This window comes from Callorhinchus milii, unplaced genomic scaffold, assembly GCF_018977255.1.
Source record: "Callorhinchus milii isolate IMCB2004 unplaced genomic scaffold, IMCB_Cmil_1.0 Scaffold12, whole genome shotgun sequence".
Taxonomy (NCBI): domain Eukaryota; kingdom Metazoa; phylum Chordata; class Chondrichthyes; order Chimaeriformes; family Callorhinchidae; genus Callorhinchus; species Callorhinchus milii.
Genome location: NW_024704753.1, coordinates 4,371,909 through 4,398,408, shown reverse-complemented (window position 1 = coordinate 4,398,408; position 26,500 = coordinate 4,371,909). Strand labels below are relative to the sequence as shown.

The following is a 26,500-nucleotide window of genomic DNA, read 5'->3' as shown; positions in this document are numbered from 1 at the left end:
GTGGATGTCCTGCAAGCACTCCTTAAATTCTTTACAGCAAATTCAGTCCTCAAAAGGCTAAGTGGTCAAGGGGGTTAAGTGTAGTGTTAAGTGCAACAATAAGTGCCTGTGGAGCTGAAACAACAGTCCGATCGGTCATCTGATGCCCGTGCTCTCCTGCTGCTCAGAAGAACTTTGAATCCATTCATCTATCAATTGGGTTTTTGAGGAGTACTTTTCAAGCAAAGGCAAAACATGAATTCAAAAGCAGAAAAAGGCCTTCCTACATCACAGGCTCTCAATAGCCTGTATGGATTTCTTAAGAGTAAGGTCTAAGATCATCAATTATACAAAAAACAGAATTTTGTATATATTCTGTTGCCCGATGTAGCTGATATGTTTCATTAACCAATTGAGTCGCCATTATACCTCTGTCCTTGACCTGTTGTCTGCTAGTACATGCAACTTTAATTATAATGGAAAAACTTTTGTTTTAAAAAGAGTCTGTTTTCTTTGTTCTTCCGAATCCTTTATTTTTTTAGGAACCCACTTTTTAATAGAGTAAAACTCCAATGGAAAACCCTCATTAGGCACGTAAGTCCCAGTAAAGAACTTTTTTTTTGTTATTGCTGTTTTGAACATCCCTGCCTGAGTTTGTTTTAAATCAATAGACCGGTCGTATGCTTTGTTCATTGCATTTGTTCGTTGCCATTGAAATATATGTATGAGGAACAGGACGTGAGTAACTTATGTAATCTCCTTCTTCATGCTTTACAGGCATAGAGGGGGGTTTAAATAATCAAAAACACTTTCTCTCGCAGCACTGGATTGCTTTAAATCCCTCCAACACAGGAAAGACCAAACAGCTACTCTGGGAAAGACGGAAGGTTTAACAACTTTACATAATAAGTCCCACCTGCTGATTCATCCCATTTGGTCATATAATGACCAGCAAAGAAAGCTATCTCTCTGCTTGAAAGTGTATTTTAAATGAAAGACTGTAAAGAGCGGAGAGAAAAAAATAAAACAGGCGGAAACGAGTCACAAGGAAAAGCAGACGTAGCAAACGTTTCATGCAGTAAAATAGATTTGCAATTCCTTTGGCTAATTTTTCAGCTGTGGTCCATAGAATCCATGTGCATCATTTACGCCATACTGCATCATCGGGTAACCGAAGACAAAGGTATTTGGGATACTCAAGTGTGAAGCGAGAGAGCAAAGGTAGTGAGACAAAAAGGGGTCACGCAAAAAAAGTGAGGTGCTGTCTTTTGTGTCATTCTGACAAATGGAGTGAAACTGACAGTCAAAAAGAAAAATGAGGCGTGGGGAGAGAAAAAAAATATTCGCCACGAAAACATAAACAAACAAAAATCCGGCAGAGGCAAATATCATGTCTTATTAAATTATCAAGCTATTTAAACGTAAGAGGATTCCATTGACCTTAAAACGAACTACAGTAGAGGAGGGAGCTAGATATTACCTGGTTATATGGGACAGCCACTGCATTAGGTACAAGCAGCTGCATTTTAGTGTTCCAGAAGTCAGATTATTGTGTCCCCATCACAGTAGATTCTTGTCAGCTGCATTCACACTAACCATATTCTTATGTTTAGCCTAGCTGTAATGGACGGTTCTGCCCCTGCATCATCTAAACAACTCTGTTAACATTTGCCCAGGAGCAGCTTTCTCTTTGTCCAGTCCCCGTCTCCGAACAGATGTCATCCAAATCTAATCAAGCATGAAATGGTCATAAATATTTCTTTCTGGTAGATTTCACATCCACATTTCATGCAGGGACATGATATTTTCTAATACCTCCAGGGAGCACCTAATGCAAAAAACAGTTACTTACATTCATGACTCATGTTCCTACGGTAATACACAGAGCATGTTCTCAGTTCAAAGAGGATGTTTTAAAAAAAGAAGATTGTTGCTGGGTGCTTTTATGGGCCATGTTCTACCTTTCCTACTTTCGCATTACAAATATATTGCTTGTGTAAATAATAAGCAACACAAAATAAGATATCAGAATACAATTGTAGAAGAGAGAATTTACAGCAGGATTCCGCTCGCCATATCAGTTGATGTGTGCTGCAATTGTACTTTATTTCACCTTCACGTTCTGTTAGGTGAAGCACCACTGAAGTTAGGCACGATTTCATTAAAGCTAAATCTTGAACAAATTAAATCTGAGTTTTGGTGCATTACCCCTGTACTGTAGATCATTTCGCCTCCTGCTTTTAACAATCCTTGCATTTGATGTAGCGCCTTGTCACATAGTCGAAACGCCTCAAAGCGCTTTGCAGGATTTACAGTAATGTGTGGTGACTGTGAATTTGCTAGGTTAGATATTTCATGCGATGCGCTTAGTCGCCGATTGAGATGACGATGACAACGACAAACAACAAATTACATTTGTATAGCGCCTTTCACGTCAGGAGGACGTCCCAAGGACCTGGATAAGCGACCTGTCTGAAGCCACTGGCAATGATGCTTTTAAGCCAGCTGTTGGAAAGCGTATACGATTGACTCGACCTCTTGAGTCTGCTTCTCTCTCTCGCGCTCTCTCTTCTCTCTCTCTGGGAAACACCTCACCTGATGGCCTGACTGACATCGGAACTGACCTAGTGGGAACATAGATACCCACGTTCTATCACTCTGCAATGTAACTAATGGTTTTACGCATACTTTGCCTAAATTGTTAAAATCCATTACGTAACTCTTGCTATTGTGGTGTTCGCTGGGGTAGGGAGGAGAGAGAAAATAAATGATTTGCTGAAAAAATATATATATTAAATAAGGATTCTTATGATCTATGATTATTTGCAGTAATTTCTTATATGTTCTTTTGGTTTTCTTCTTCCATGTGGTGCAATTTAAATATTATAACACAAACAGCAAAATAATTCAATTTACATTATAATCCATTTCCTAAAAATATAGTCTGTCCTAATCAATTCTGGCAATGTTTTGCCATTTTTTCCCCATGTGTATGCAAATTGTAAAAGTCCATAAGCATAACCTCAGTGCTTACTAATCAAGTTTCAAATTATAATCTGGTCTGATTACTTCAAAAAAAATTTAAAGTTTACAATTACATTTAACTAGTTCCATGTAATTATTGTTAATTCCTATAGATGAGATGCTTAATATAATTTGAAAATGAAATAAAAGTCCAATTTTTTCCCCCCACAGTCCTATACGCTCTCGATTTCATTAACAATAAGCTTAGCATTTTTACGACCACTGGATGGAATTAAAGCAGCTAGAAAATGCACTTGAAGGGTGAGCTTTCCAAGGCCAGCATTTGATTACAGTTAGTCAAATTAAGCTCCTAGGCAAACCATTTGCATGATTTTTTTTTGTCTGATGAGATGGATGTTATATAGACAACAGCATGCAACATAACTTTTAATTTTGTGAATCCCCCAAAGGCTCCAGTGACTAGATCGACAGCAAGGGGAGATGAGTCAAACTTGCCAAGATGGTTTAAACAGACAAGCGTACGCTCCGCACAGACATTAATTAAAAACTCCCACTGGTCTCTTAAGTTAAAGATTTGACAAACAAGTGCACCAGCTGCGCGCGTGAGTGTGTGTGTGTGTGTGTATATAATGTGTGGTGTGTGTGCATCTTGCTTTAAGATTATCAATGACACGGTTAGACCTGCTTAATTGAAGACCGTTAAAGCCACAAATGCAGCCGTTTTTGGAACTCGCAGAGAAAATAAACTCTCCCTGCAATCTGCTCCTGCTCTCATCACTATATCACCAAATAAGACAGCAAATTCTCAAGTACCAGTTTCAGTTGTTAAAGCTCACTTCTCAAAACACATTTCACACACATTCCTATGGGAACAATATCTGAAGACAGGCTAATGCAAAGGCAAATGCATTTCAATAAACAGTCATCATTTCTTTCTGCTAGTACCTTTGTGCTCCAGCTTACAGTTCTGTCATCCATTCCCTTCCCGAGCTCTGAAGTTAAAGTAGTGTATGAATAGTGTCATCTATAATCCAGAGTGTGCTTGTACATTATAAATAAGAAATAAAAACGACTTTCAGAACACTACTTCTGCATTAGCTGCCTGCGTTCACTGTATCTTTCTCCATCTTTGGGTCTTGATCATTTCCAATAATACCTTCAAATCTAGCCTTCGGAGCTCTCTGTACACAGAATAGGCGAGCAGTGGAATGCATCCAATATAAAAAGAAGGCTTTTATGGAAACAAACAAGGGTTTAAATTGGGCAAGGTCTCAGTTTCAATTGCAATAGTTCATTTAACATTTAACCCTTATATGAAGATGCCCTGTGGACACATTATATGTTAACAAGGTCCACTCTCCACTTGCATTTTAGGAGCTAATGAGCAGAGTCATGAATATTAATTACTCTAACATTTTTCGGTTTAGAGAATAATTATTTTGTATTTTGCTGAGTACAGGTTAATTTTTCGGGAGGTGAGGCAAAACCATTGTCAGGACTGCTTTTTTTTTGTGTTTTCAAAAGGATTTGACTCACGGGTTTTAATTCAGAAGTATCAAAATAGGAGCAACGGTGATTTGCTTTGGAGCAATTAGATTGCTAAATACTGGGAGAAGATTCATAACTGAAATGATGAAGAATTGAGATTGCTTTCTGTAATGTGCATTGCCTAGCAAGTAGTTTTTCTACCTTGTCTATAATTACAAATTAAATGATCACCTAAGCTTAGATAAAAGTTCTGTCTGAAACAATATCTTACGTGACGCCTATGTGTCATAACAGAGGAAAGGGGGAGAAAAAACAACTGTACAGACCCTCACGCAGACCTGCATTTGCATAGCTATTGTGAGATAGCCAGCCTACTCTGTTTTTAGCGGAAATCATGTACTCTGTTTCCCACACTCAAGGCACAAAATCGAAATGATTTAAAACCCTCATAAAAGAATTGAGGCGTAAACAAAATGACACGATTTAAATATTCAGTCCTTTCTGTTTGATAAAAAGTTCACCACAACATACCTCCTCACCAAGGTCATAATTCGCACATCATGTGGAATAAAACCTCTGTAACTGTTCCATGTGCGGTCCACTCGCCCACCCACCCATCCACCCCTGTGAAAAACGGCAACCGATGTGAAAGATAAGAACCTGCATTACACATGTAAAAAAAAACTATAAAGAATATCTACCAATGCAAAATTTGCTCAAAGTTTTGCCTTTGAGAATTGCAAAAAACAAATAAATTCAAAAGTAATTGACTAAAGTCTTTGATAACCAAAGCATCAGCTCTAGATTGACTAGGCACGTCAAGAAGATATACATTTTTTCATTATATGCTATTTTGCTGATTTTTTTTTATCGCTTCTGCCTCCAATCTGCTCGACACGCAACTGCTATTATTTCCCAAACACTTCAACAGTACTCAGAGCTCTCGGAACCTTAAATCATGCAGTTCAAGACATTTTTAAAGCACACAAGGTTTGTGCCTTTTGACAGTGAAGTGTATACAGCCTTTTGAATAGAAAACGCGGACACTTCCCAGCACAGCCAGCTTTTGGGTGGTAAAGGTGAAGTGACGAATATCTAGTGTCACTCAGTGGAACAACGCTGATGTGTTAATAATAATCCTTGCATTTGATACAGCGCCTTATCGAGTTCTTCGAGACGTCTCAAAACGCTTCACAGAATATACTGTAAAGCGAATTGACTGCATATTTTGTGGACGAAACGTTAACACATAACACGGGGCTCACGCCACCGTCTATCGTGCATCTCTCTCCACTTAGCCGATGGAAGGTGCGTTTCAAACCGTGAACCGATGAAAGAAAGTCACCGAACGTTTCCTTCATCAATAATAAAGTGCTTTAAAACTGAACCCTTTCAGAAAGACTGCTACAAGCCTGTGCCTGTACATCTATATCTCAATGCGATCCAGAGTTGCTGACAGGATGTTCTTAAAGGTGGTTAAAATCTCTAGGACTCTGTATTCACATTCACAATCTGATTGCACAAAAGGGCAACTGATTTGTCTAATCCGCTTGACTAAATATATCCTTTATTTACATCTCCTTTGCAATCTCCTCTCCACCCCCCCCTCCCTCGTCCCCCCTAAAAAAGCCAAAGCTTCCCAGGGTAGCAACAACCTTTCACCTACACAAACCGTGTACAAAAGAAGTCCGATTTATGACAGTGTACTCAATTGGGGGTCAGAGACCATCATTTTCAAACCAGTTGTTTAACAAAAGCAATAACCACTGAGTTCTAATGCTTCACATACATCATTATTGGAATACTGCTGTAACATGCTACAGAGGGGTTTGAGGACCGAGTCAAGTCTTCATCACAGCACAGGTTCAGATTTATGGTCAGTGCCATTAATGAAATGGGAGCAAGCCGCAACAAGGAAAGGATTGAAATCCTTGGGCTGTGCTTTAAACCAACCAGCCTGTTTAAAAGTGGAGATTTCTATTGGGAGTGTTTCTTTTATGTATAAAAAAATAAGTTTGCACATTGTACTCCCCAAACGTGTGGCAGGGGAACAGTTAAAAAAAAAAAACCCTTTTAAAAAATAACACAGAATATTGATTTCCAAACTGAAAAATGTGTTATTCTTTAATTTCCAATCGCGTTAGTTACAAAATATCAGGACCGCAAGCTGAAAATTCACCGCTAACTAAAACTCACCATTCACCTCACCGCAAATCCTTCACTGTTACAGGAACCTTTTAACGACAAGAAAAAAGAATAACAAGCCGAGGTTTGTTTTAATTACGTTGTTTTGTAGTGCGAGATGGAGCACAATTTTGACAAATTCCCCTGTGTTTTGACTCGTTAAAACTAGTGGCACATTTTGGGGCAGTTGTTCAGTCAGCGTCTGATGTCTTTATCCAGGCTAGCAGGTGCTGGACGGAATTTGGTAAATCAGAGATTAAATTCGCTTGACCTGCAAGTAAGCAACCAGTAAGTGCTTAATGTACAGCCCCCCACTCCCCCTCCCAACCCATTTTGATCAAGTGTTTCAAAGTTACTGAGCTGGAAAATTACTACTCAAGGACACTGGGGTCCATCAAAGTCGATTGATAATATTACCCATCTTTATGTAACTTGTTTGTAAAGGGAAATCGCAATATAAACAAGCAACACGATCCCCGCTATTTATAATGATGGCGCGCAACTGAGATGAAATCCTGTACAGCGATTTCACAACAAAAGAACATCGAAGGGATACTTATCATTTCTGAAGCCGGGTAGGAGAGTTGGCTTTGTGTGTGTGTAAAAAAATTAATCATTTCAAAAAGTATCGCAGAGAAACAAGTAGAGTGGAAGGCTTCGAGTTCCTGAAGAACTCCTTTTAACAGTGCTTACAACATCTTAAAAAGTTTCACGTGCCATTAGTGGGTACTCTTAAATGTTCCTTGCGGACACTATCTGATTAAAGATGACAGCTGACTGAGGCAGTGCAAATGGAAATGTCATTTTATTTGATTAAACTATTTGACAAGGATGAAAACGTGATACTGGTTTGTTTCAACTTCCTTCCCCTCCAACACCCCCTTTCCCCCCCCACCCAACCTCATTCAGCAGATACAAAGGGTCTAAAAAGAGGACCCCCCCACCCCCACCACTCAATTCTGAATGACTGAACGTTAATATGTAAATCAGATATACTTTTTAATTTGATTAAGAAAGGCTTTCAATCCCTCAGTAATATTTCACAGCAGCACAGCTTTTTCAACAGGCAGTTAAGAGAGCTCCTTAAAGACAACAGGTGGTCAGCAAACGGTTGTCGGGGTTGGGAGTTTTGGGGGTTGGAGGCAACAACACAAAATATCCTGTCGTCTACACAAGTAAGAAAAACGCAAAGCGAGCAGAGCTGATTGTTTTGAACGCACCATCAATCTGCAGAACTGCCATTTGAGAAGAACGGATTGAAATGGGAGTAGAGTTCAGGGGCATCGCACTGCACCAACCCGCTAACATGGTGCAATAGGTGAAGCCTTCGCAGCGCAAAACGAATCGGGAGGGGAAGGGAAGAAGTGTTTTAGTCAAAATATTTCTTGCTGTGAAAAGGGGCTCAACAAGGCTCACCGTACTGAACAAACATACAAAAGCATTCCCTCAGCATGTCACTCACTGCCAGCTGTTCCCCAGCACCTGGATAATGTTTATACTTCATAACTTCAAGCTCCACATATTTGTGGATAGCGACAATAAAAGTGGGGGGGTGGGGGGGGGAAAGGAGCGGGGGGGGGGTGAATTCGAAACTGGAAAATGGGCCGTTTCAAATCGTGTCCTCGACTGTTCCCATCTAACAACCAGCAACATTTTCTGTCGACTTGTTGAAAACCCTTTTTATTTCAAAAGCTGCCATTCATTCCTTTTCGCGTTTGAGTTTGTGCGATTTGTTTGTCTTACGCCAATAGCTTTGGAAATCAACACATTCAAAAATCTACCCAGAACATCTCATCTACGTTTGTACGAGTTGACGCAATCTATTTTACGATTTGAGTTTCTTTTGGGAGGGGGGGGGGGCGGGGGGGGGGGCGCTGGATGAACTCCCGCGAACATTTTCTTTCACTCACTCACTCACTCACCCAACGCCGACACCCTGTGTTGGCATTTGCCGATGTGGGAGAATATTAAACGGCAAATCCCTCCATTAATCGCAACCACCACCCTGAAAGGAGCGTCCTTACGGGATGAATCACATTCCCCAGCTTAGCTGCCGCTCTGCCTCAGAGGAAGTAATACATTCCTTCCTGCTCTCCCCCAATGGAAAAAAGCCAGTTAGGTTATTGTTGAGGCGAAAACCTGCTTGGGAACTAAACTAAACCAACTGAACCAATCTGAGCAACAAACAGACTGCAGCTTGTTACACCAGAAAACAGCGAATGGTTTCCACCTTAAAAAAGGGATTAGGAAACCATATTCAAGTGGAGAGATTAATCACTCCAGAACACCAACATCGTCCAACTGGCAACTGAACACAGCCAGGTTGGAAGATTAGAAACCAATTCCAATCCAGTGCCTTCTTTTGAGCATAATAACAAAGTGCATAAAATGTACCCATTAGTATTGATGGAGCGAAAGACTTATCCTGAATGACTAATAATGCTGAAAAACAATCTTGGGCTGGGTTGCTTGGTGGCCAAGGATCCTGCGAGGGCTTTTAACAAATTTGATTTCAACCGAGTGGTACAACCTAGCCTCGCCTCGCCATTGCTCCGAGACTCTACCCCGTGTGAAGGGCGGTATATAAAGACAAGCAGCAGTACTGTCTGGTATAAGCAAGGTGCTTTCTGGGGAAATCATCACTGGGTGAACGAGAACAGGGCATTCGCTTGTAGTCTCTAGTTTCCCGCCTCATCAGAGCCAATAGCAAGGACCAAAATTTATCTTGAAAGGATTTCTCTTTTCTCATCGTGTTTTAGCTTTTCCTTCATGCTCGATTACCGTGTTTCCATTTTTTATTTCTGCTTTTTAAATGACTTAATATATATGAATAATTGTTTTGTTTTCTCTCCCTTCCCCACCCCATAAAAAAAACCTTTTCTGCTTTACTTTCTTCATGAACACTCTAAGGATTCAAACAAAAATCTTTGGAAAAGGATATAGATTTTTTTTATTTCAAGTTACTTTAAGAAGTTTCATTTGCTAAGTTTTTGTCTCGACTTTTTTTGCTTTATAATTTTTTCCACCTTCTCTATTAACTTTTCTGATGCTTTATTCTGTTCATTTATTTATTTCTATTATTTCTCAGTCTCTGTTACTCCGTTTGCTACCTTCTATCATTTTTTTCTCTCAGTTTCATCCAGCCTCCAATTTTTTCGTTCTCGATTTCTTTCCGTAACCTGGTTTCAGTTTCCACGTCCTTAATTTGGCTTCTGTTTCTTTCAATCGCTGATGTGATCTGTCTCTTTGCTTTCTGTTTCATATCCTCACAGCAGCATGGAACGTCTTTGATCAGCAGTAGTGATTTTCATTGGCATTATCACTGATAAGAGAGGCTCCACACTACCGCTACGATCAATGGGAGTCTGGGGGGGATTAAAGTTGGACCTATATTGGGGAGTGTTGAGATTGACAGGACTGAAGGTAGCAAATTGAAGCTCGAGGTGTGGGTATGAAACAGCCTGGCTGAGCAGCGTGTTAAGAATACAGCGCATCGTCGCAAAGTAGGAGACGGTTTCTCGAGCAAATTCCTGATCCTACAGATCTGCTCCCTCTCCCTCCCACCTGTACTGTTGGATGTGCGCTCAGAGTCATAAGTATTACAGGGTTTGAGTGATGTGGTGCAGGTGGATCGCACATCACTTTAATTCCATTTTAATTTTAATACAGTAAAAATTCACTTTACAATAAATTCTGTCAAGCGCTTTGAGACTTCTCGAAGACGTGTTAAGGCGCAATACCAAATGCAAGTATTATTATTATTACTTAGCCTATGCACTTGTGACGTACAGCATTTGGTGCAGATTTTCCTGAAATTCTGGAGCATTTCCTACTCTCTCCCCCACCCACTGGCCCCAAAATCCTGAGTAAATCATTGAAAATTCAATGTCCACAGGTAGGGAAGGGATGATAGAGGAAATCAGAGTCCAGTTCAGTCTTGCCCTACTGGTTGGAGAAGAATTAGCTGACATATAGGGGTGGTGAGACATAATTAAACGAATTTCCAACTTAAACAGTAACAAAAAGTTCTTTGAAGAATTAAAGCTCTATACTTAAATACCACAAATCCCAGCATCCCTATTACTAAGTAAAACTCAAGGCGTTTCATCAAAGGATCCCTAATATTAGACTCAATGTGATACCCTTCTTGACAATAGTATTCAATTGTTGGTCACCCCCTCGTAAAACAGTGATACTTTATCCACAGAATACCTTTGTTGTATTGTTTGAGTTAAACCGTGCACTATCAGACTCCAACGCATTGCTTTTTTGCTTATCAAAGCTGAGGTTTACCCTCTTTCAAGGGAACACAATAGTTCCGTGGTTGTTTAGGTCCAAGTGACCAAACAAAGCAAAATATCAACCACACTTTCTGTCAGCTTCCAGCAAAGCAAATCACTAAAAAGAGCAGCTGAACAAACTCCACAAAGGCATTATCAGCGCTGTCTCACTGTGTTTCTTTTGTCAGCGGAGAGACAGTTAAAAANTCTCTTATTTATTCCAAATTACAACTCGGGATGTTTACCAACTGAATAAGGCATGAGACCAAAAAAACAAAATGAATATTCACGCTGGTGGAAAATAACGATGGCCTTTCGAGTATTTCTTTTAAAATGAAATCAATTTGTCTCTATTAATAATATAAGGTTTCGAAAAGGGATCTTCACAAAGACTGTGTGCGAGCTCTCTAAATCAGATAAAGGCGATTAGAGTGTGCTAGAGAATTTGTAACTAGAGCCTCGTTTACACTATGGCTGAATGTGGATTGGTTCAAGATTCGCAGCTGGTTTGAATCAAAAGCTCCATTTATACTTTGAGCTGCAAATTCACATTTGTTTTGAATTTACAGCTGAATCGCGCAATGTGGTCAAGTAATGGTGCAGAGCTATTCACTCTGATCATATTTCGGAGTGAAAAAACCTCCCACCTCTTGACCCCGGAGTTGACCCGAATTGTGGAGCAGAAGATTGACAACAGGGCTGGGTGTATAAATGGCTGATACAAATTTCCTGCAGGAAAAGGGAGAGTTCAGTCCATGTGCCATGTTGGCAATTGACTACCACCCAGTAGTGCTCAGATAAATCTGCTCGTAAGTGTGCCACTGAAATATTTCCCACATGCTCTCCAAAGTATTTCTTTGAAATACTTCACCAGCTCCTCACTTTGGAAAGCACCGCTGCACAGCTTTACAAAACTTTTTTTGTAAAAAAAACCTACTGATAAGGAAAAACAGCAGGATTTGCATCAGATTTGCATGACTTTTGCCAGGACACGTGCAAATCCACGTGGGAACGGCTGATTTTTTTTCCTGGAGATCCTTGTCACTGACGCCACAAGTGAAGTTTTGAATGGAGCGGGTTGTGCTCGAGATCCAGGAAGCTGTCAGCCTGGCTCAGTCGGTAACACTATTGCCTCGGAGTCACAAGGTGGGGGCTTTGAGTCCCACATCAGAACTTTGAAAGGGGAGTGAGGGGAGGGGGAGAACTGCATTGTCGGAGGTGGCGTGCTTCAGATTAGACGTTTTACCAATGTCCCGTCTGCTCTCAGGTGGACGTTACAGATCCCCCCACACAGCACTGCTTGAAAAGAGATGGGGATTTCTCCCGCTGTTCTGGCCTACAATCCCCCAAATAAAATTGCACAAATTGCCTGCTGTGTTTGTCTATAAAGTACACAGTCACCTCTCCGAAAAATCCTGTAAACCTCTTTCAGATGTCTCCACAACGTGATATGGACCTCTATCAAAATACGAGGAGTATTATCAAAGCAGCAGACTAGTCCAACAAAATCCCAAACTGAGCCAAAGTGAGGAAACTCAAGACATGTCCAGCGTATTCTCCCTGTTCCGTTATAGTCGGGTCAAAAATTGAAGACTGTATAAATCCAACAGTAGAAACTCAAAGGGGAGTCTGCATTTATAGCTGGGGTGGGAGATATAAGCAGAAAACCATCTTGGAAACAGGTACAAAATGGGCAAAGAAGTCAAGTTACTCTTCAGCTCAGAACGCCTTCTGAAGTGAACTGATCTGAAACCAGGCTGATGTAACCCTCGCAATTTCAGCTGATCTCCCCTTTTCTCTGGCAGTGTTTCACAAGGGCCTTCCAACACATGGCTCCTTTGAGGCAGAGCGCAATTAAAAATGCTTGGGGAAGGACTGAAGTTAGTTTAGATCAACAGATCCAAATTGAATTCAATACTCCTGTGTAAAAAGGGCCCTGGCTCACAAAGCAAGCAATTCTCTGGCATTTAGCAGCTTAAACTGGAACACAGCTCACGTGCGCTGCTTTTTCTCCTTTTGCCCTGTAAATAAAAAGACCAGCGTAAACTGGCACATACAATAGCAGCATTATAGCATTCTATAAAAACAGTCATCTGGTAACCTTTTATTAATAAAGCACAGTACTAAGTCAAGTACACTTCAGATCCATCAGACTGCCTGTATATGCACTTTACCAGCATTTGAATTCTGCCTTTTCAGCACTATTTGTCAATAAACTCTAGCAATTGCAAAATACCAGTGTTTATTTTTCCTAGAACAGTGATACGAGCAAGGTGCAATATTGCAAGCGGCGCAGAACAAATTTGCGACAACCTGCGGCAGCACGCCTGAAACAGAAGGCTAGGATGAAAATCATACATCTCAGACGCTCAGGGACAGAGCTGCAGAGCCATACATACATTTTTCTCTGATGAGAATGATTGTTTGATGCCATGGCTGGAAGAGGCTTTAGTAATAGCCTCTACATCACTCAGCTCTTTTGTACTTGGGAAGAAAATAAAGACCCTTCTCTGTGGCCCTCTTGTGGCAGACCCGATAGGCATTTCCAATGCTATATTTTCCAACACCCTTGGGGGCTTCTTGCACCAAATTCTGATCTTTGTTCAATTTACCATTGATTGTGCAAAAGATCACACACCTTAGCAGTTCCTGAATTGTAATATAACCCAGTGTGATGATTTAAAATGCGATAATCTTTCATGTGAGAGAAAATATATCACGGCCCTTCATATCCTCTGGTCAAGGGCCCCTTTTCATGGGATCCAGAGTATTGACTGGAGTGAAATACCATTCTTCTTCCTCAGCTTTCTAAAAAACATCTCAACCTCAGGTAACCAACACTAAAGGGAAAGGAATTTCCATAGAAATAGCAGTAATTCTAAACGTGTTTCAAAAAGGCTCAAGTCCACTATACATTCAATAGATTGCGAGTTCTTTCTACTTCGTTAAAAGGGGAACAGTTGTCGATCTCCCTCGAGCTTTGCTGTCACTATCAGTCAAATCCCCTTTGGATTATACGTGGATCGGATCACTCTGAACTGAATTGGACTTGGTTACCGGTTACATTGCATATGGCCACAGTATCCACTACACTGTATCCAATTAGTCAAACACTTGCACTTGTGGGTGACTCAGGGCACATATGGTGTAAAGGGCTTTTCCTTAGTACAAAGCAATAAGGTACGGCTGACATCAGAGCCGAGGCGTGTGCCAGACACAGGCATTTCATCTTTCAGACAACTGTCCCTGCCCCTCCTTTGCTAAACATGTTGGTGCATGTTACCCTCACCCAAGTGGCCACTGGTCACTTCTGAGTTTATATTGTATTTGAGTTTGTGACCCTCTCTCTGGCGATCCATTCCAGATTCCTTACACCCTGCCCCCACCCTCCCCGCGCTTACTGCCTTCAAAACACACCTCAAGACCTATTGTTTCAATTGCGCAAACACCCACCTCCTCTCCCCCTCTCCAGCTATGCAAAGTGCTTTGAGATGTCAACACGGTGTAAAAGGCACTATTATAATATATGTATATTGTAGCTATTGTGCTTTGACAGTGAGTGTGACGGACTATTCGCTTGTGTATCCTGAGTCCTGCCTGACCTAACGCTCACCAATGCCAAAGTCCAGCATGGCCTAACCCTCATTCAGTGTCCACACAATGATCTTCCAGTGGAGCCGGGTCATTTTCCCTTCCTTAATATTGTGTGTTGTGAGGCTCTTCTCAAATGCAATGAAAATACCTTCCACTCAGAACTTGAAAAGGTTTCAAATTTATTGTAGACCCACAGTCTCCTCTCTTTCTCTCTCTCTTTTTCTCTTCTGTTGTTCTTCCTTCCATTGGGGACCATTGTCTACTTCATTATTCCTGGCTGGATGCCATCGGTGGTCTGCTACTCAATCTCCTTGCCATGAGAATTTGTTCCTTGCCTTATCAGAGTATTCGTCCACAAAATAGTCAATTCACTTGACAGTATATTCTGTGAAGCGCTGTGAGATGTCTCGAAGACATGATAAGGCGCTATATTAAAAGCAAGCATTATTATATTATTATTATTCCTGTATTCTGATAGGAGATCCTCTCCATCTTCTTTTACGTTTTTTTAAATCACCTTCTTGGCCTCGTGCAACCATTCGTTCCACAAATCTATTCCCCAGAACATAATTTAGGGTGGGTCAAGTTGTGTGTTTGAAATAGCATTCTTTTGCAATTTCTTCCAACTCTTCTGAACTGAACTGAACTGCGGCCTATAGTCGCTTACCACCTCCTCCCACCTCCTGGCCAGTATTTCTTTGATCTTTCTCACTAACTTTCTCTCGGTGTCTATTAGTTTACTTCTGACACCACGTTGTTTTCATTTTATTTGAGAGGTGTCACATATTTTCCACTTGAAAAGGTTTAACTTAATTGTACGCCCACAGCCTCTCGCTCTCTCTCTCGCTCTCTCTCTCCCCCTCATCATCATTCCTCTCTGGGCTTTTAACCTTCTGTATGTTTTCCCATTGGATACATCTCGATCACATTTTACCTCCGACAATAATCACCCGTTTTACATCTAAACTTATACAATATTGTAGTCAACTGTAGCAGTTAAAGCTGAAATCAGCCAACGGTACAGCATTCACACCTGCAACCTTCTGCCCATATGGCTTGATGCAGTGTCTTTATCCACTTGGTCATGCTGGACTGTGGCACAGGCGAGACTAAGGATACCACTATCGAATAATCTGTGACACGCACTGTCGACGTTTAGGTTCGACAGTAGCTGATGGTGGGCAGCAATACAGGAAATTGCTGGAGTCTGGTTATACTTTCTCTGCTTGGACACAGAAGTGTGTGGACTGGTGCTGCACAATGGAGCACTTGGGGACTGCAATTATTCCTTACAAATCATCCAACGTGCAAGAAAGTACAGAAAAAACACTTAAGTTGCTCGTGGAAAATAAACAATTGAAAATATGGTACTTTTGTTTTGCTCTCCGTGGGCTGAGTACAAATTGCCCCTCCCTGCCTTTTCTTGTGGCCACAAACATTCAGCCAACGCTGCTTTGTTGGAGAGACAAGAAAACGACGACTTTCCTTTCAGCAGGTAAGGAATTTGGATCCATATCCAGAAAAAAAAATACAGTTTATGTAAGACTGGAGACAATTTGAATTACCACGCTTCTGACTGCAACACATCGTGGCCATTACCTCTCGTCCCTACTTGGAAGCGCTTCAATCATTTGAACTAAAACCTTTTTGAACAAAAGGTTTTTTTTAATTTGTGGTGATGGGAGGGAGGGGAGGAAAAAGCAACTAAGAATACCTTGTCTAAGCACAAAGTAAAATAAGAAGCAGAAAAATTAAAGGTTGTGTGATTCACAGCTCACCTAGATGTCAACCTCTGCTTTTTCATTTGCGTTTCATTAGACCAAAAATTCACCTATAAAGTACACTCAATGCACTTTATGGTAAATACTGTGAGACATCCTTCTGAGGTGAAAGGCGTTGTATCAAAGGAAAGGATTGTCATTTTTATTATTAGTTAATTTTCGAATAAAATACAGTTTTCTGACAACCGAGCAAACTTTTCAAATCCTTTTTTGTTAACTATTCTCCCTCCGCCTGTTCTGGTCCTCCACATTAATCAAAGCTGTACCCTGTTGTCTCTGCACAGCAAATCAGAATCTGCCCCTGGCAAAGAATGAGGAAAAGTCAACAGGAATTAAGTTTCAGTGCAACTGTTTACTCAACTGTGGCCTGCAGTTATTGAAATTTTATCCATGGTTTTGTGTGACTACTGCAGTAATGAATTCAGCATGACTGCAATTCTCTTAAGTACGTTCATTTTCAAGTAACAACCTGCACGCCTGCACTGGCTGACGTGTCTGGGCTGCCCTCATTCTGCATCGACGGGCAGAATTTGTAGCATTGACCGTACCTGTTGCTGTTGGAGATGGATGATATCGGCGGTGGTCACTTCAATGGAGGATATGTCACCATTTGACCTCCCGTCCCTCACGCTACTGTCTGAGTAGTGGTTCCCACTGCTAGCCCTGTTCTGATTAGGTGAACCGTTATTTGCCACCTCAGTTCCAGATTCTTGCATCATGACTCAAAAACCTGAAAAATATTTAAAGACAACAGCTGTTAAAACACTGGTTTCGTATTCGGTGGAGGGTTTTATTTGCTGTGAGCTGGCAACGTGTTGAGGAAAAAAATTTTTTTTTAAAACAACTTCCATTTCATTTTTTACAACAACAAGATTTTTTAGTTATTGTGTAGTTTTTTTAAAAAAATGAATATATATACACACACACACATGTGTGTGTTTGTGTATGAGTCAACATTATCTCTATTTGCCCGATAGGTTAGATTTAAAACACGATCAGATAAAGAAAAGCAGCACTGGATAAACATCTACATGCTGAAATGTGCTATTTTATGGGGATTAATTTCACTGGATTTTTCAGTGAAAACGGACCCATGAAACATTTAAATTCCGCGTGAGGTTTTGTTTCCATTGACTTAAGCTTTATTCAATGCTTGTGCTCCACGACAGAATTAAAATCCAACATAATGGAAAAAGGAGCAGTGCATTTTTAAAGCTATATTTAAGATCTGTGGAAGTAGTAGAACTACAACAACAACAACACGCATTTATATAGCGCCCTTCAAGCAGGTCTTGTCTCAGATCGCTTGATAGCAGTGTGATCTGATACAGAGCTGGAAACACAGGGGAGGGAGGTGACTAAAGAGGAAAGTCTCCAGTCGTGATTTGAAGAGGGGCAAAGAGGGGGCAAGATGGAAGGATTGAAGCAGTGTGTTCCAAAGATTCGGGGGACTGTGGCTGAAAGAACGACAGTCAACGATGGGAGCGGACGAGGGACATGCAGAAGACTGAGCAAAGGTGGCGGGTAGTGGGGTGGAGTGTGAGCGGATCGGAGAGGTGGAGAGGTGCCCTGGTGTGAAATGATTTGAAAGTGAGGATCTTTAAATTGATCCGTTCTGAAACAGGCAGCCAGTGGAGCCTGGCAGGTACTGGGTTTGATGGGAGTGTGGAGCCTGGGGCAGTTATTGAGCCAGTTCCGCCCCCACCGCCCCCTCGAATAAAAGCAGTGGATAATAATTTAACCCAACTACCCAGACATTTTAAGTTTAACCAATCTTGAATTTTTAAAGATAAATTCATCAGTCGTTCATGTTGGTTTAAATATGTGCCAATGAGAAGCATCTGTCTCATTACTTTTGCCATTGTGTTCACCTACAGATGCACAGTCACGACACCTTCCAATAATCACTTTGAGACATCTGGATAGAAGGCACTGTGTCAAATGCAAGACAAGTATTAGCAGCTGTGTAAATCAAATGCCTCATGTTACTTAATGTATATATTTATGTAATGTATTTAAAAATGTAATAATGTAAGGGAATGTCTTTACAATAATAACAGTTGCATTTGATACAGAGCGTCATCGAGACGTCTCAGAGCACTTCACAGGGTTTTTAAACTGTGAAGTGTAGCGGCTGTGTGTTTGCGGCCGAATGCTGCAGACAATTTGCCCGCACAGCGATGTCCCACAAATGGCCGTTTGATAAGCTCACACGTGGATGATTGGTACCGGCGATATCAAACAATAGGCTGAGAGGGCAGAAAAATGTCTTTCCTTGTGCCATTTCATCAGTATTTCAAATTGACTCCGTGGAGTGTTTTGCAAAGGCTGGGTATGGGGAAGCATGGCAGAGCTTTACACAAGAAATAAAACTAATCAGTCTGACAAAAGATCTACCGACTGTTAACTTTGGTTTGCCTTTGGCGGTTGGCAGGCGGCTGACTACTTCACACCTTGATAGTGATGTACTTGCGTGATCAAAACCAGACTGTAACTCTTTACTTTGATGAATTAACCTTTTTGGGGGAAGTTGCTCAGCTAACAAGAAGAGAAGTCTTTATTCCAGGACAGTTAATGAAGGTTGACCAAGTCAGGCTGAAATGAATTAACTTAACTGATCAATTATTTATATGAAGCAGAAAAAATGCCCTTAAAACACTCTGCCTAATCATCAAAGGAAGTGAAAATTGAACTAAACACAGATTTATAATATCACATGCTTACTCCTGTGGGAAGCTCAGTCACTGGAACCAGAATGGGACTAATAAAACCCAACTGACAACGATTCTAAATTAAAACAATTCCAAATGCCGTGTGACAGAAAATGCTAAATAGTAAAGAGCGTTACCAAACCCATGCACCAGAAACAAAATTATCTAAACACGATGCATCTGTAATGCCGTTTAAAAATAATACCACAGTACATGCTGGTCTGCTGATATTATGCATGCACTGTCGCCCCATAATGAATTTTCACAATTATAAAAGGGAAGGAGTAAATTTTCTAATGCACGGCAGCTAAAAAGTAATCAAGAGAATGAGCCTAAAGGCTATTTCAATGTATGCAAAACTACTGACCCACAATAAACTGAAGGTAGCCCACAATGAATGCAGAATAATGCTAAGTACCTATTCTGATGAGGAACAGCTAAAATTAACACTCAATTAATTTTTGAATCGACAAACAAATGAAACTCATAAATCTACCTTCTCATTAATTTTACTGTAGCGTAATACCATGCCGCAATATCGAGAAGAAATCTTAAGTGTTATCCATCATGAATATCAAAAAAGGGTAGCACTAAAACAGCATAAATTATGTATATTACCTGTTGGTAAAAATGATAAATGTTTTATCATTTCCAATGCATAATGTGAGTTTCAGCATTATGGAAGATAAAAATATGTGATTTCTTGCAATACTCATCTAGCAGTAAAAAAAAATATGCATTAATTAATAGGGGAAAAAAAGCCCTCGATTGACAAAACATGTATGAATTGTCAAGGTCACAAGGCTTGTACTTTTCTCCTTATCTCTGAACCGGCCCAGCATTCTGCTGCCAACGCTAACAGGTTCTGTCAGGTTTAAATGCACAACAAATATCCTGAAAACAACAACAGCATCCAGAACAATGACACGGGCACGTCTCTGTTCAGGTTTTCGAAACTTGTTTACCAAACACCACTGGGAACCAAACTAATGATATTGTCACCTGCCCCCCACCCACCCTCGCACCCACCCACCCTCGCAAGCACACACACTGCTGCACCTTTCCGCCAGAGGCCTGTTAACTCAGCATTTGTTGGACAAAGAACTTTCTGTCTATCTGATGCACCAGCCCAACGAGAACACTCATGTTCATCTCTCTCTCTCTCTCTCTTTCTTCCCCACCCGTTTTTTTTTGTGTGTGTGTGCGGGGAGGGGGGGAGAGGAGGAGGAGGAGTAGAGAAAGCAAACAACTGCATAGATACCATTCCACTCTTAAGGAAATCTAGTGCAGGAACTAAACAACCTGCTAATCTACGAGCCCCTTCACTCAAGTCTCCGATAAGGAAAGCAAACCCAAATCTGCCTGAGCTGCATTCCATGGACAAGCGCCCTCTTCTTTATCAAAACACTGCATTAAGTTTCGTCCAACCATACAGGATAAACTGCTGCTCGCACCCGTAAACAGAGGTATATTTGTTTAATAACTGATTGCTGCCATAGCTACAGTAAACAATGTGCCAGCATTTGTGTCCATGAACAAACACATCATCTTGCAAGACCCAATTTAACATTAACCAGGTGGAATAATCAACAGATTCTGTAGGTGACACTCAGCCAAGACAATGTAAACAGATTCAGGAGGGAGAAAGGGGCCATTCTTAGGGAATCAAGGTCGGGCAATGCATTGTGGCTAGAATAAACAGTGGGAAGAACTTAAGACAAACAACCAGTCAGTCTTCTTTCATCCACTGACATTTATACAAGTGGTGATTTTGTACATAACATACATCAGCTGCTGCCCACCATGAAATCAGCCCTCGGTGCAGGCGGACAACCTGTTTACACAGGGTTCTGTTTACTTATAAACAAGAATTGTTTGCAGCAGCAGCTCAACATTACCCATCCTTGGGTAACCAGGGTGTGCCGTTAAACCTTTCATCAGCTAAGTCAAATCTTTCAATCTACCTTCATTACAGCTCAGATGCAGTCACTGTACACACTGCGAGTTAACCCCACAGATCCTGTATGGATGGCACTGGCAGCGTTATTTTTCAGTCAACGCACTCCGCTGGGAAAAAAAATCTCAGTCCACGACTGTTTGTGGGAAACTGCTGCGCGCAATTGGCAGCCACATTTCGCCCACAAAATACAATTCACTCTACAGTATGTTTTGGGAAGCACTTTGAGCCACCTCAACGATGCTATATCAAATGCGAGGATTATTATAGAATGCCTTTCGCATAGTTAAGTGTCTCAAAGCGCTTCACAGAGACTAGCATGGGAACCCCAACAAGGTGCGAGACGTGGGGTGAGGAGGTTACGAGGCAGATTACCAAAGGCACAGTCAAAGAGGTGCCTTTCGGGTTTTTAAAGCAGAGTTTTGAAAGCAGAGAGAGAGAGAGAGAGAGAGGGGTAGAGAGTGCAAGGGTGGAAATCTTTTTCTTGAAAAATTACAGGAAAATTTCTTTAAATACCAGGGCTTTTTTTTTATTGTTCCTTTGATACACTGATGCGATTTGAGTGCATTTAAACTGGCCTGAAACAAACACTCTCGTAGCTAGCGATGCGCTTTGGAGCAAGGAACGGAATAATTTTATCAAATGTCAACATGTGGGAAAGTGATCTTTGTGGGCAAGTGTAGTTCATCACACTGCAACACTCGAGCAATCTCTAAACGCCACGTGAAGGGTGGATTTTAGGAAAATGGATCTTGTTTACAAGCGTTCCAGAGGATAACATTTTCTCGTCAGGTTCAGAATTATAAATTAAGAGTTCAAGTCAATCGTCAACAAACACATAAAAGCACCAAGTTAGTGCATCATTAATTCATTTTTTCCGGATGCATTCCCCTTGCCGACAAGCAGCTTGAATTTAAAATTACAATGAAGCCATTTATTTAGATAACTCGTGTCCAGTTCTGCAAATATGACCTTTTTCCAGTGAAGATGGTATCGGATCATTGGGAGTTTCCAGACAATCATCAGCTTCTGAATAATTGCCAACCCCACCTCCATTCCTGCTATGCTCATTAGTGCACAATAGACAATATTTGACCAAGTACACCCACATTTTACATGAATATGGTAGCCATGGGGTGGGGGGGGTGGGGGTGAGAAACTATCCTCAGTTTGGATAGATATTTGTTAGGTCAGGGTACTCAGGGAAACGGGGCAAGGACGGGTAACTGGACTTGTGGTACAGATCAGCCATGATCTTATAAAATGGCAGTACAAGCTCGAGGGGCTGAATAACCTGCTCCTGTTCCTATGTTCTCTTTCTTATCGAGTGAGGTAAAACATTATTGTTTTAAACTCTTTTTTTAAAAGTGCATCTCTTTAATGAAACGGTGGAGGATAGAGAGACTTTCCTTCGTCATAAAGAAGCTGTACTGTCACACAGTGTTTCTGTATGACAGTCTCTGGTTGCTCTCTTTTCCTGCGTTAAAACTTTATCCTTTTTGTATAAAAAGATAAAGATAATAAATTGGTCACTCAATCCAAGACTGCAATTGGCTGCCGCATTTCGCCCACAAAATACAGTCAATTCACTTTACAGTATTATTCTGTGAAGCGCTTTGAGACGTCTCGAAGACATGATAAGGCGCTGTATCAACTGCAAGGATTATTATTATTATATACTGTAAATTATATGTAATTGTTGCCTTTTTTTTGAATGATCAAAATTGGTACTTTTTTTGTTCCTCATCAAAGTGAGAGATGTCACTACCAGGGGATCAACCGTAACCCGAATTGGGTGAAGTAAGTAATAGGATAAATAGGATAAAGTTCTTTTTAGCTTCAGTCTTTCAGCAAGACTGAGGCCCTCCTAACTGGCCCGTGCCAGCACCTCAGCGCCTCAGGCACTGGCGGCATCGGCATCCACTGTTGCACACTCCATCTCACCAAGCCAGTTAGGAACCTGGGCGTCTTGTTCAACCCTCAACTGTCCTTTCTCCCCCATATCCACGCCGTGACCTGCTCTGTCTTCTCCCACCTCTGCAACATTGCCCGACTCCACCACTGCCTGAACCCTCAGGCCGCCGAAACTCTCATACACGCATTCGTCACCTCAAGGCTCAACGACGGAAACTCCCTCCTTGTCGGCCTCCCCGACTCTTTATATGGTAAAGTGAATTAACTGTATTAAATCTGAATTAAATTGTGTGGGCAAAAAGCAGCAGCCAATTGTGCACAGCAGTGTCCCACAAACAGTCGTGGGTTGAGAGACCAAATTTTTCTCTTTTTTTCCAAATTTTTTTTTGAAGGGATTATTGCCACCAAAAAAGCAATCGCCAATCCTCTACCAACCGGGTTCCTACTTACAGAGGCGTGTGGATTAAGAAAAGTTGCCTAAGGTTTCGTCCTTAACATGGAGTAATATCCCGATGCGAGATCTCCATTCCCCAGACCTGGTGATCTCTTGTCGAACAAGCACTGTAGATTCAGCAGAAACCAAATTTTGAATCACCTTTTTAATCTTAATAGCACAGGATCAGCAAGGAGAGAAGAAGCAGTGACATGATTGCAGGAATGTGGGCAGGTATTGTTTGTTTAAAGTCACGTTGTCCGGCAGAATTTTTTTGGTTTGCAAAATTGGCTTGAATGAACTTGCAGTCATTTGAATACCGAGGCTGAATTACTGTACAATGTTGCACAATCAGGACTGAAATATGGGCAGTTCTGTGGCGTGCTCTCACACCCACAATGAATTTGGTTGAGATTTTGCTTTGGGCTTCTCCAGCTGACAGGGAAAGAGAGAGAGAAAGAAAAAGAAAGAGAGGAGAGAAAAGACTGTCATTATGGCATCAGTCTGGGCTGGATTTGAACCCAGTTTACAGAGGTGTAAAGTCACCCCTGGAGCATCCAGGCTCCTGGGCTAGAAACTTATTAATTAGATCTACAAAATTAAATTGGCTGCAACTTTTGCCTGTTTCCAGGAATGTCAATCAGCCTAATCCAAATACCTGGATTTTTTTTTTTTAAACGTTTTTCTTGAGGGAAACTTACAGAAACTCAGCTTCAAAAATGACGGCTGCGTTTTAAGAAAATTGCGGAAATTCTGTACGCTCCAAAATGGTACGTTGATCAGAGTAAATCTAGACCCGGGTGGAATTTTTTCCTCCCCAGTATCTCAACTGCAGCTGAAGCTGTCCCCGAATTGTTTGTTCATGGGTACAAATAGCAGGTAAAGATGCACACCTTCTTGCTGCTAAAATATTCAAGTTTCCCCGGGTCAGTTTCAGGAACATGCAGGAGGAATGTACAGATACCCGACCTGTGCTCTTTGGTGTCTGCCAATCACAGAGCTGAGGTCAAGTACACAAACCATGCAATCCTGATATTGATTTCTTCTGCAACAAAAAAATGTCTTTGTGGCAGATGAAGATATACACAGGTTGATTTCTTTAGTTTCCAAACAGCACTGCATGGGAATGACTGTGGGTCGCAGCAACTTTCAGGAATTTCTATCAATAATAATAATAATAATAATAATAATAATCTTGACGTTGCAAATATTGACAACCACGTTTTGTTTTATGACCTTGCAGAGTTTATTCTGGGGGAAAAATACGCCTGTGGAGTTTCTGTGCCTAATCCTCACAAAAGGTGATTCTTCCAAACGCAACTATTTTTCCCGAGTTTCTGGAGGTGAAGAAAAACATTTTTGGTAGCTTTGAAATGTTGACCAGTAGAAAGAACGATTTGGTTTGATAGCTTGTGGCTGTTTTTTTTTGCTTTAATGCCAATGTGCACATGTGAAAGAGCTTTTTGCACATTCCAAGTAGAGTTAATATAAAGTAACACCTCATTCTTCAATCAGGGAATTTGGTTTGCCTACAAAAGCATTCCACAACAAACCCTGCGAAGTTTTGACGATGTTAAGAGGCACTGTATTTATTTTATTGATACTTGTACTTTATTAACACAAGGACATGCCGATCCTGAAAATCAGCTCAAAAAAGGAGCGCAGATAAAGCCTTCATTTGCGGGTGGGCCTTCTGCCACTCTGGCCCACCCTCTGAAACTCCATCCCGCAGTCCCTCCGCCTCGCCCCCTCCTTTGCCTCCTTCAAGACCCGTCTCAAGACCATCCTCTTCGACCGTGTTTTCGGTCACCCTCCTTCCCCCCTGCCTTTCACCCTCCCCGATCCTGACACCCAGCTCGGGTCCAAAACACTGATTGTCCAGCGCCTTGAGACATCCTCCCAACGTGAGAGGCGCTATAATTTTGTTGCCAATTGCGCACAGCAGCGTCCCACAAACATGATGTACTATTCTAATAAACAGGATGGAGAGGATCCCAATTCCTAGATCTGTGATAGACGCAAGGTGTGCGAAAACTGTGCAGCGGACAACTCTCTCTCATCCGTGTACCACCTCTGCTGACAAACACCCTCCCACTAGCGACAGAGCGGAATTCAGAGCAACTGAACTGGTGTCCCGCTATATAACGTTATCAAAAATAATTACCCACAGCAGCCAGCAGCTCTGAAATGAACAAAAACAGCCAGGTCATTATTGGGGGAAATGGGGTGGGGAGGAGATGGGGCGGGAGATCCTTTATGTGCTCATGGCATTTGCCAATGGAGCCAACCAGTCCAATTATATGTAAATGTTTGATTGATCCGTTCAGCATACAGTAGTTTCATGCATCCCCATATACTGTGTGTCTCAGGATGACAGCGCTAATTAACCTCTTTCTTTTTACCACTTTGTGACCTAACATTCAGTGGCTATTCACAAGGAAATGTTTCCCAAGCTACCAAAAATCCAACGCTCAATATTTTCAGGATACTATCAGCCTTTTGTATTGAAACATCGGTTGACTGATTGACGAAAACATTTGACTTGAGAATTTTGAGATGCAATGCGCACCTATAAAATAACAAGTGGTTCCGTCAAAAGGTGGAACCGGGTTGTGAATTGTTTTTCGGTGCTACTCTTGAAGAGACGAGTCAAGAAGAACCACCGAGCCCCCCTCTCCCCCAGCTTTGCACACTCCATACTAAATAGCAATTCATCTCCTGACCTTTTCTTAGTCTCACAGGCCTCACTACTAAACCGCCCGTCTGTTTGTGTGTCACTATGTCTGTGATAGTGTTCAATAACTTGCGTATTAGATAAAGAATTGGCTTAAATATTCACACAGTCTAGATAAGGCTATCTGCTATTTCCTTTGGCAGTTCTCAGACATTTCTAGAATATTTAAAATAAACAGCAAAAATACAAAAATAGCGCAAAACATGACTAAAACATCACCAGCAAGTGAACTAATTGCATTAATGCACGTATGTCTTCATAGTCCGATTATGTCAAGACGAATGGTCTGGATGTTGGTTCATACCGGGACAATGGCTCTAGTTATGTGCTCAAGGAACTGAGAATAAGTAGCGGGAGAGATAGATTGAGACAGAGAGACCAAGAGACTGACAAATTACTAACGGGGGTGGGGAGGAGGAGAGGGAAATAAAGGGACTAAGAGACACTACAGGTCTCAGTG

At 41.3% G+C, this 26,500-nt stretch overlaps 1 protein-coding gene across 5 annotated transcripts in view; it reads right to left on the bottom strand.

The window, feature by feature from the left end:
• The window catches only part of foxp1b (forkhead box P1b), a 248,245-nt gene that overhangs the window by 110,445 nt on the left and 111,300 nt on the right, over nucleotides 1-26,500 (bottom strand). For all 5 annotated transcript variants that reach the window (XM_042339613.1, XM_042339614.1, XM_042339615.1 and 2 more), the window contains one exon: nucleotides 16,840-17,021. In XM_042339613.1, coding sequence (XP_042195547.1) covers nucleotides 16,840-17,010 — 171 coding nt within the window. In that variant the 5' untranslated portion in view covers nucleotides 17,011-17,021. The remainder of the gene's footprint in view (nucleotides 1-16,839; nucleotides 17,022-26,500) is intronic.